General features: G+C 37.2%; 2 protein-coding genes across 2 annotated transcripts in view; one reads left to right on the top strand and one right to left on the bottom strand.

Annotated features, from left to right (window-relative positions):
• The window catches only part of APPL1 (adaptor protein, phosphotyrosine interacting with PH domain and leucine zipper 1), a 48,270-nt gene extending 47,594 nt beyond the window's left edge, over window positions 1-676 (top strand). Inside the window, exon 22 of the mRNA XM_007937262.2 lies at window positions 530-676. Coding sequence (XP_007935453.1) covers window positions 530-676 — 147 coding nt within the window. The remainder of the gene's footprint in view (window positions 1-529) is intronic.
• A 4,275-nt stretch (window positions 677-4,951) lies between these two features.
• ASB14 (ankyrin repeat and SOCS box containing 14) overlaps window positions 4,952-11,798 on the bottom strand; it is a 14,376-nt gene continuing 7,529 nt past the window's right edge. Inside the window, exons 2-5 of the mRNA XM_007937263.2 lie at window positions 11,390-11,561; window positions 10,320-10,863; window positions 7,493-7,646; window positions 4,952-5,130 (exon numbers count right to left, since the gene is read on the bottom strand). Coding sequence (XP_007935454.2) covers window positions 4,952-5,130; window positions 7,493-7,646; window positions 10,320-10,863; window positions 11,390-11,561 — 1,049 coding nt within the window. The remainder of the gene's footprint in view (window positions 5,131-7,492; window positions 7,647-10,319; window positions 10,864-11,389; window positions 11,562-11,798) is intronic.

Here is an 11,798-nt window from a genome sequence, read left to right on the forward strand (position 1 = left end):
AGGAAGTGGGAGGGGAGCTGTTGCGTTGTGGTAAACTGTGGTCAATGACATGAGACAAAGTATATGTGAACTGCTGTATGGAAAGTGAATTTTCTCTGTAAATCTTCACCCAAATCAAAATAAAAAAAAAAATAAGTACATTTCAGAAGCATGGGGGGAAAAAAAAAAAGTCTAGGCTAAGGAAAGGTGACAATGGATTTAGCAAGAGGGGTTGGGGTGATCAGTAGTATATGAACTTGGTCGTTGGTTATGGAAATGGAATAGAGGAAAACAACTGAGATTTTAGTTTGATATTGGCTTTTATAGTGTTTCTAGAACAGTGCCAGAATCCACATTGGTGTTCCTTTGGTTGGATATAGCCTTTTTTCAGCAAGTTGCGGGAATTAGGCATATAGATTTATGACAGAAAAGATTGAAGTGACTCTCAGATAAGTATTTTAACTGCACAGTTTTCTGTTTGACTACCAACAATAAACTTAGCTTTTTTTTTTTTTTTTTCCTCTCTCTCTCCCCTCCACTGTTCTACTAGGATTTAGAAGAACAAAGTCGGTTAATAGCTGCTTCCAGTAGACCAAACCAAGCCAGTATTGAGGGGCAGTTTGTTGTCCTGAGCAGTAGCCAGTCAGAAGAAAGTGATTTGGGTGAAGAAGGAAAGAAGAGAGAGTCAGAAGCATAAACTTACCCTTGCTTTTTGGTTAAATACGCATACCCCTCTCCCCTTGAATTTATTGACAATTTCTGTGGTGAAATGGCACAAGGTAACAACTATGTTGAAATATCAAGGAAAGACTGAGCTTTATATTTGCTTGTTTGTTTTAGTTTCATCTTTTAAAGTAATTGAACTTTTGATTTAGGTTTCTTTTCCCATAAAAATTACGTACTGTGCAGTAACATCAAATTCTACATGTCTAAAAGAAACCTGCTCATTTCCCTAAAGTAGATTGCTGAGCAATTACACTTGCTCAAGACTTTTATCCTTCAAATTGTGAACTTTTAAGCTTGTTTTGTAATTGGTCTGACCGTAAGAAATCATGTGTTCTTTGGCTTCAGATATTTGTGGTTTGCTCCCTCTGTTGCATTAGTAACATTTTGCAGGCAGTGAGGAAGCTTTGGACTGAACAGGTTCAAAACCCTTCATATAGAGTGTTTTACATGTTTGCAAATATTATAACTATAGTAAATGTGCAATGGAACTTATAAAATAATTAGAACAGAGAATATAGACTTAAGGTTTCAAATCATGGCAGGTTGTTTAACTTCAGGGCACTTTCTTGGATTGCTCAAATTTTTCTGATGTATTACACGTTGACACCAGTGGGAAAGATGCTTAAGTGTCTTCAGTTCAAGATGGATACAGCCCTGGGCATTTTCTTACCATGTTCTTTGTTCTCAGGTTGGACCTTGAAGTATTGCTGCAGAGCAGTAATGGTTAAAGTAAGATTTGAAATTTATTAAAAGACATTTTTTTTTGTTGTTCAAGTAAGTCTTACAATAGGATTTAGATATAAAAATATTATTACAAGATGGTACATTGTATTTTCTGCATTGCATGAAATAGTTTTTATTGATAAATCAAGCAGCTTTCAAAAGAAGTTCTGTAACAATTATGTTTCCTGCTTAAAGTAATTCCCAGAGTTTAGAAAATGTGATCTTTTAAATTCTAGACTGATAAACCCTCAATATTTTCATAATCCCATATTTTGATAAATCACTACTTTATATCCACAAAGACAAATAGTTAATGTATGAGAATGGAATAATTTGCACTAATTATCATAACTACTTCTACTCTTCAGATGAATAAAATGTTTAATTCTGTGAAAGGCTGAAAAGAAATTGAATGCCTGGCATAGTATAGGAGAGTTGACCAAGGAAGGATTTTAGCCTGGTGCCAAGGTTAAAGTGACATTTCTCTATTGCTTATCTTTTATGTTGGAACTTGATTCCTTTTATCAGATTTTTAACATTGCTGATAGAAGCTGTGTTCATGTATTACACATGAAAAGTATATATAGACAAGTTACATATATTGAGTAAAATATTTTAGATGAACTTACATGTTTTCAAGAATTTAGCTAGTAAGACTAATTTCACAAGGGGAAAGTTCTTTGATATACAGCTTTTTCTTAGTTCTGAATTAGAAATGGCTTCTGTTTTAGTTTTCACAATATAGCTTGGCTGTTGCACACTGTGTATGTGTGTATACTGTTTCTGCAGGAATGGGATGGATGATAGATATATATAGGATCATGATATTCTTTTACCCGTGTGCCAAATGGAAATACTGATTATTTTTCTTTGAAGCCTTATGTCACCAAAACTTACAGTTAAAAATGGAAATTTATGGAGTACTTTTTGAAAAGTTTGTTTTGTGCTTACTAAAGGGAATGCTTTAACAATAGTTTGTGTATCATTCCTTTTGTTAAAGTTTATTCTGTGGTCAGCACTTGATTGGTCATGTCAGGTCCTGCTTTTAAGACCTTTTTTTTTTGAGAGTTAGTAAACTTTGTGTTTCATAAAGTCTTATTTATAGTGTAAGTTGTTCCCTCACTTAGTTCAGATGAAATCTGCTGCCCTACAAGGAAGGTCAGCATTAGGAAGCAGTTTAACTAGGCTGCTGCTTCGCCTGGTAGCCACGTGTGCTGCCCTTTGTAGCAGTGTGGGTCAAAGTGTAGGCTAGAGTTAAAGGTACTAGGTGACTTAGGGATGCTGGACAGGCTGTAGTTCTTTCAAGTCGTGTTTTTCGTAGGAATTTCCACAGTAACAGACCCATGTCCAAAGGTCAGACCCACATGAATTTCAATGCCAAATAGAAGTCATGTTATAGATTTAACAGTTGCTGCACTATTTTATTAATACAGATATTAAAGCATCAACTTTAATAAGCTCTCTTTTGCTTAAAGAAGGCTTCCCAATAATAAAGCTGATCTTGATCTATTATCTTCCTCTGAAATCCTTCCCAGCTTTGAGATGCTTTGGTAATGATGGGACTAAGTTTTGGGATTATCTTTCTCAGGTTTAAATTTATATTTAATGATTTTTGATGTTAACAAACTATTCTTTAAAAGAAATTATGTCTGCCTAACTCTATTATGCACTCTGTTACCTATATGAACAGACTTTTGTAACTATAGTAATAGAGTCAGTAAGTAGGAAACCACTTACTCTTCTCTCTCATAAAACTGTAAAAAAAAAAAAAAAAAAAAATTGCTAACAAGGGATTGGAACTGTTACCTTGAAAAGAGTCCTCAAAGCCAGTCTAGTTTTTGCCAATGTCTGCAATGGTTACTTTAATTTTAAGAATTCTCAGGCTCCACAATCTAAGGGTTTAAATTTTTTTTTTCTTTTTTTTTTTTTTTGTTATTTACATGTTTGAGGAAAAAACAGTATGATGTGAATAAAATCCTATGCAACATATTCTTTTATGTGGTAACAGCCTTTGTGTTAAATTTGTAGTTACATCTAGGAACCATGAATATTTAAAATTTGAATCTTAAAACAAATGCTGACAAAGTCTAAGCTAAGAACTTGCTGCCTGAATTAATAAAATGAACTAATAATGTTGGATTTGACAAAAACCTCCTAGCATTCAAACTGTATTTCAGATATTCAGGCAAACCCATTGTAACACACCCTTCATTTATTTTTAGCAAATTTACCTTACTCTTCTTTCACAAGATTTTATTCTACATCAATTAATAATAATACATAAAGATTTGAAACTGGAAGTATAGTTTTTAACCATTTTCTTGTGGCTGTACTTATGTAATTTACTTAAGTCAGAATGAGAACTGAGGACTAAGTTATGACTAATATGCAAAACTGCTTTGTCTATTCTGTGATTTGTAATGTAAATGAATTGGTTCATTCTTATTTCCCTAATAAATACTGTTAACCATGCAGCACACAATTAAAAATCATGCAGCATTTCCCTCTAGGCTTGGATTTGAAGAACTTATCTCTTTCTATAATGGTGGTACATTATATGTGCGGAGGAGGCCTTATTTTCTCATTTTGTTAAAATAGGTATTTGCTGACAAGGCTTCTGGAAATATGCTGGTAGAAGATTTTTTAATATATAATAAAATCCATGATTTTTGTACAGTCTTTTTTTGTATGAGCTATTCAGTATATACAATGAATTTTATTTCCCCAAGTAATTTCAAATGATGTTTGTGAAAGAACTAGACTTTTTTCTTAATCTGTTATGACACTGTAATTACATATTACCCATTACAAGAAGAGCTTTAGTGATGCAGTAGTTAAAGCATCAGCTGCTAACCAAAAGGTCCATAGTTTGAACCCACCAGCCTCTCCCTGGGAGAAAGATGAGGTAGTCTGCTTCTGTAAGGATTTACAGCCTCGCTTCTGTCAGTGGGCCCCTCCTATAGGTCCAGTTCTGTGTTAGTGTCATTGTTGTTCATGAAAACCTTAAGATAACATCCACTTGAAAACACTTTCAATTTCCATTTCAGTACCCAGGTTAACCAATAAATGGAACTCATAGCCAGGGTACTGTGGAAAGAAGAGACATGTGTCTGTTAATGATGAAAGTTCAAATGAAGGACCTATTTCAATGAACTGAATTATCCCCATCTCAGTATTTGACCTGGAAGAAAACAGTATCAGACACTAAAATGGCATCTGGACTTTTGCAGAAAATCATTTAACTTCTGGGTAATATACTGGGGTGAATATATACCCATTCCATCTACTTAGTATAAGATCAATACATAATTAGACTGACTTATTCCAGTTAATTTAAATTTTTACAATTTGGGCTTTATTTTTTTAAGCCTTCAGAATTTCGTCTGTATATTGAGAGGCTGTGTTTAGAGCGACTTTTCAAAGAATCTATATATTGCACTGAGATTTTAGTTGTTGGGTAAAACAAGACGAATTTCAAGAAATACAGTTGCAGGTTTATACCTTTTTCTCTAGAATAGTTTGATTACCAGGTTCCTGTGAAAATTCCTTGTTCATAAAGGTCATATTCTTTGTAGAGGACATACGCTTTTAGACGATTGGGTAACGGAAGAAATGACATGAAGACAGGGCAGCGTAAGTGTAAACGTCCCATACATTTCCGGATCTTCAGGCGGCACAAATGTTTTAGGGAGCGAGGGTTTGCTAAAATGAAAGAAACAGGCACATTACACAAATAGAAAAAGAATTGCTTTATTTTTGAGTGATCTTAGGGTTCATTTAGCAAATATATTTTATACTTAGGCCGCCAAGACTTTTTCATTTGTTGTGACTAAATGGGAACGTCCACAGGGATACGTTTCAGTTCTTAAACCCTTCTTGTAGATACGGTTTCATCACCAAGTCAAGAGTCCAGTGAATGGCATTATTGTAGTTCTGGTGTATGAGACCTTAAATCATGTTTTAAACTCCCTCTCTGACCCTTGTTGTTTGTTGTTATATGCCATCGAGTTGGCCCCGACTCATAGCGACCCCTCCTTGGGTTTCCTGAGGCAGTATCACTACGGAAGTAGACTGCCCAACCTTCCTTCTGAGGAGTGGCTGCTGGGTTTGAACCGCCAGCCTTCTGGTTAGCAGTCAGGTGCCTTAGGCACTATGCTACCAGAGCTCCTTATTGTAGTCTAAAAGCTGAAGATCACCTTTCAGGGGGAAATTAGATGAAATAATTTCTTAATTTATATGCTAACATGAAAGAATTCGTTTTGGAGAAGGATATGTTTTAATACCGCTACAGGCTTAGGGGGAGCTCTGGTAGCGTAGTGCCCAAGGCATTTGACTGCTAACCAGAATAACCAGAAGGTTGGTGGTTCAAACTCACCAGCCACTCCTCGGATGGAAGGTTGGGCAATCTACTTCTGTAGTGATAACTGCCTCGGAAACCTAAGGAGGGATTGCTATGAGTCGGGTCCGACTTGACGGCACATAACAACAATAACAACAGGCTTAGGTCTTAGCTTTTTCTCATTACTTTTGGTTGCCACTCATAGCTTTTAATTCCTGTATCTATAGTAGCCCTTCATAGTCATGGTTTAGGTGGATTAGGAGAAAAGTACAACCTACCTGTATAATAAGTGGTGACCTAACATATTTTATCTATTGGGAAATGATAAGTACAAATTGTTATTATAAACAGTAACATTTTCTAGTTAGGATTAGCATTTTTCTTGGTTCCTTTTGGTTAAGCTATTGACCAGAAGAGAAAAGCTTTCATCGAAACAAATGAAAATACAAGAAGGAGGAAACACTGCTAGACAGGTAGAGACAAGTATTGATTTGGTTGAAGGGCAGGGCAATGTATCCAAAGTGAGTGGCACTGAGGAAAAGGAAGATACACAGAGGTGCACAAGAGGTACAGACAACAAAGATTAACCCTTTTACATACACAGTATTGCATTGCCAGCAATGATAACAAACATTAATCTATGGGTAAATAGATGGGTAGAGAGGCTGAATGATCAGATATGTCTAGGCAAAAGGGAATATACCCATGACCATATATAAGGTTGTCAGACGATATTTCTACATACGTATTTGTATGTGCTGTAACAATGTCCAAATACATAATAGAGCTAACATGGGCAAAGTTATGTTAGCTGCTTGGCCATAGGCAGCCATCCTGAGGGAGCGAATAGTTGGACCTGTGAGTCCAAGGCTCAGGACCTTGGTCACAGGGGCCATCAAGCTCAACTGGCATAAGATACTATAAAAAAACATTGTTCTACGTTCTACTTTGGTGAGTAATGACTAGAGTCTTTAAAAGCTTGCAAGCGGCCATCTAGATGCAACAATGGGTCTCTCTCCTTGTCCCGAGCAAAGAAGAAGAAAGAAAACCAAAGATGCATGGAAACAATTAGTCTAAGAGACTAGTAAACCATGCGAGCCTCAGCCTGTATGACCATGACACCAGAAGAACTAGATGGTGCCTGGCTACCACTTGGAAAGGGATCAGTGCAGGAGATCCTGGATAGAGTAGAACAATGTACAACAAAACTCAAAACCATTGAAAACAAACAAAAAAAGATCAGATTTGCTGGTCTGATAGAGCCTGGTGAGACCCCCGAGGCTATGGCCACTAGTTACTCTTCAGGTCTTGAACTGAACACACTCCTGTGACAGACTGGCATAGCAGGTGAACATTTACATCAGGTAGATAAACTCCCTAGAGCAATTGATCATGGGAGAACAGAAGGGCAGTGTTTGCACAGAGAGATGGCTCTGTGTGTGTGTGTGTGTGTGTGTGTGTAGGGGGGGAAGGGCAGATCCAGGAACGCATAGGAAAGGAGGACACAGGGAAGAGGTAACTACAGGGAAGAAGTGGGAAGAGAGCTGTTACATTGTGGGGAATTGCAGTCAATGTCATGAAACAAAATGTGTACAAACTGCTATATTGAAAATGCATTTATTTGCTCTCTAAATTTTCACCCAAATCACAATTTTTTTTTTTTTTTTTAAAGAATACAAGTAGTATTTCTGGTAAGCATCTTCTCCAAGAAAGAAAGATACTTACTTAATATAAGGTTGATTTCTGACCAGAGCCCCTGTTTTTGGAGCACAGCTTTCAACTTTGAACAGATCCGAACTTGATCGACATAATCAAGCATCACACGAACAACCTTTCCGGAAAGATGTTGCAGCCAAGACAAAGTTATTACTTCACAGAACTGGGGAAGAGAATCAGAACTGTGATTAAGTATCTATAGTTTGCCAGAATAAACACAAGAACCAAGGTCTCAGGCTTCTCATTTTTAAACCGAGGCAAAGAATAAAATCTCTCTCTTAGGTCTAAAATTTATAAAGATAGATACTGTGTTCTTCAGAACTATGTAAGAAGTAATGAAGGTGTGACAGAGACTGTTGCATGATGTCTGTTAGCTCCTTTGGTTGTACACAGGGTTGTCTGGAGTAGATTACATACCCAGTATTACTTGCATCTAGGTGTGGCCATGTGAGTCAGTTATGGCCAAGGAGATGTAAGTGGAAGTATGAGCAGCTCACAGCAGTAGCATCACTAGGAGGGTTGGGACTGCACTAGTTGACATTGTCAAGGTGACACCAAAATGACTGTTTATAAAAATTTTGTGCAGTATTCAGCAAAAAATTATCTTTTATAAAAGTATCCCTGTAGTTAGTTACAATAACAAAACAAAAAGCCTAATTGACATATATCAGTATACCTCCAAGGCTAAAACTCTATGCTAATTTACTTTTTGAACCTTCTAATGGGCTCAGAGCTGTCATTACCCAATTACAATGATGCTTCATAAGCACATGGTTTCATCTGCATGTGGTTGTATCTGTTGCTGCTGGTATATTTATAGTTGCTGATTTTGTCAAATATTCTAGTGTTTTAGCTACCATATTAGTATTAGTGAAACTGTATCAATAATTTTTGAGAATGAAGTAGGAAGTAAAGGAAAAGGAGAAAAATAGAAAAGGCTTCCACTCAGTTACTAATAACTAATACTAATAATGTTTTAACTAATAATGTGGCATAGTGCCTAAGGCATTTGACTGCCAACGAGAAGGCTGGTGGTTCAGACCCACCAGCCACTGCTCGGAAGGAAGACCGGACAATCTACTTCTGTAGAGATACTGCTATGGAAACGGGGTTGTTATGAGTCGAATCAATAGCAGTGTGTTTTTAGTTTTTTATGGAAAGGCTTTACAAGACAATTTTGTTAGTATTCATATAATCTAAGGAATATTACATTTAAGCAATTTATAACTACAGCACATATTATTCTATGATTAAAGTTGATAATAAACATTACTAAGGATTCTGTATGACACACAGTCCATGGGACGGGGCGTGACACCAGCCCTGCTGATGCTGCTGGCACACAGGATGTGGTTAAAGAAAAGCAAAGTGCATGCAGTTTGCTCCCACCCTCCTTCCTACTGACTAGAGTGTAGATTTGAGTCCCTCCTGGGAATCACAAAGCCATCCAAGTAGAAGGCTATTTACCTCCCGACTTCTATGTGAGAGGGGAATGAACCATCTTGTTAAAACCATTTTTTTTTTCAGCCCTTTGTCAACGTTTTTTTTTTTTTAAATTGTCATTTGGGTGAAAGTTTACAATGCAAATTCACTTTCCATACAGCAATTCACATACACTTTGTCTCATGACATTAACTACAATTTACCACAATGCACCAGCTCCCTTCCCACTTCCTCCCCATAGTTACCTCTTCCCTCCATGCACTCCTGCCCCCTGAGCTGTCTCCCTGTGCATACACAGCCCTTCTATTCTCCCATGATTGATCTCTCCAAGGAGTGTATCTACCTAATGTAAATGTCAGCTCATCTGCCTCTCTTTTGTTGGGCTGGAAGCCACAGGTATGGGTTCAATTCCAGACCTGAAGGGCAGCTAGGGTCATGGTCTCAGTGGTTCCATTGGGCTCTTTCAGACCAGCAAACCTGGTCTCTTTTTGTTAAAACCACTCTTATTTTGGGTTTCTATCACTCAGAATTACACCTAATCTCACCCATACATGAGATAAATGTTTCTGCCTTTAAGTAGTTTACATTCTTTTAGAATACTACATGAGAAGTTAAGTAATAATGTATTAAAAGCTAGGAAATAATACAGGATGATATATGCCTAAATGCCAAGTTAGTATTGTGGAAAGTAAGTCATGTATTACTCTAACCTAAAAATAATAAATCATGCATTATTAAAATAGCAACAATATTTTTGCCTTTCAATTTTCAGAAATGATTCCAAGTACTTTCCCCAATTCACCACTTCATACCTATTTTCAAATTTTGATACTCATAAATTCAGGTATTCATAGAGCATCTACTGTGTGCTAGCACAAATATGTAAGCTGAAGAAGTGATAACCAAAAGCTTACATGTATGTACTTGGAGAAATACAAAATAAGAAAAAGTTTAACTTCAGGTAGTGATAATGCTGTAAAGATGAACAGCATGATAATAACTGAGGGAAGGGAACTACTTGTGCTAAGGTAGATAGGGAAGGGTCTCTTTGAGGAAAGCTGAAAGAGATATGCAAAAGGTTAGAAGTACAGAGAAAAACGTAACTGGTACATAAGACTTCATTCTTCAAAATCTTGGCTCAGGTGTTTCTTCATTTACGAAACTCCCTGATGTCTCCATGTAGAGTTAAATCCCTTTCTCCTCTGAACTGTTTTTGTGTTTTTAAAATCTCTCTTTATTGCTTATCATATTTGAATTACTTTATTATGTAACACTTTATCATATAGGACCCAACCATGAGTTTCTGGAGCGTGTGGGTGGAGTCTTACTGCTATAGTTCCAGGGTCACTGATACTGACTGCATAAGGACATACAACCCAAAGTGTGAACTTACCATAGTATCTTTGATAACTGCTGGTGTCCAGCCTTCAAAAACATGTCTAGGTTGAACTTTGTCTCCATGAGGACAATCAAAACATCGCTCAGCATCATACCCATAATTCAACAGCATCCTGAGCATGACTTCATCTTTCAGGGTGTATTGCAGTGCTGATGGGAAATGTAAAGGGTTGACTCGGCAGAAGTAATTAACATTGGCCCCATGTCGAAGCAGCAGATTTATCAGTTCATAGTTGCCCATCCGCAGGGCTATCTGGAGGCAGTTAACTGGGTCTTGATTAGGTAGAGCACCAGCATTCAGAAGTAGCTTAACTGAAGAGAGGTCACCATTTGATACAGCAAAATACAAAGGTGATTTCCTTTGATCGTCATAGTGTTTACTTATTATCTGATCTAGCATGGAATTCACATCAAATCCAGCCTGGATGAGAAGTTCCAGGCATTGATGGTGTGCCCCTGCTGCTGCACAGTGAAGTGGACTAATCCCACTTTGCTTAATGGCAGCAGAATCCGTAACAGGAACCAAAATCTTCAGAGCTCTGAGAAAGAATTCAAAGCACATTTCAAAATAATTTTTGTTAGGATGCAGCATTAACCTGTTTATGATTGTTTTATACTAGCACTGGATGGTATTAGTATGAAGTAGTTTCATGTAGAATCTCCAACAAAAAGGTACAATTGCTACATGCAAAAACTTTGAAACTACGTCTGAATGGAACTACTGTTTGGGTTATAAAATTCAGAATTAGCCCAGCTAGTTGAGTGTAGCTAGTTTTTTTTTTTTTTCAGTTGAGACCTGAGGCTCTCCACGTTGCCTAAGGACCTCATAAAGCAACGGCTTTAGGTCTCTTCTGTGGCTGCAGAGGATTTCTGGCTTCACTGCTTTCTAGCTGGTCAAATTTCCTTATCATTAAAATGGGTATGGGGCTGGTAGGATCAAAGGTGAAGAACATAAAGTTTATAGGAGCTGCTCAAAAATAGTAGCTATCGCTGTTTCATAGGAGTTGCTCTTTTAAAAGTAGCTATTACTATTTCTATTGGTTACAGTAACATAGGTGAACTTACAATAAGTGGCCTCTATCAGCTGCCACATGAATGGGCAGGTGGCCTGAATTCTTAGGGATGTTGGCATCAGCTCCATACTCAAGCAGGAGAGACACTGAGTCTGGATTTCCTCCACTAGCAGCTTCAAGTAAGATGGAAGAAGAATCAGAGGCCTGACCAAGAGCATTAGCTCCTAAGAGAAGAAAGAGTCTTGTTAGGTAAAAATTGTTTTCATTGTATTGCTTAAGAAATCTTAAAAAGATATATCACCACCATCCAATGTGAGACTAGAAGAACTAGATGGTGCCCAGCTAACCACTGTCAACCACTTGGAGGGGATCTATGTAGGAGATCCTGGATAGAGAGGGAGAACAATGTGGAACAAAACTCAAAATCATTTTAGAAAAAAGGGACCAAGTTTGCTAGTCTG

The sequence above is a fragment of the Orycteropus afer genome, unplaced genomic scaffold (assembly GCF_000298275.1).
Source record: "Orycteropus afer afer isolate SDZICR_OR568_19922 unplaced genomic scaffold, OryAfe1.0 scaffold00041, whole genome shotgun sequence".
Classification (NCBI taxonomy): domain Eukaryota; kingdom Metazoa; phylum Chordata; class Mammalia; order Tubulidentata; family Orycteropodidae; genus Orycteropus; species Orycteropus afer.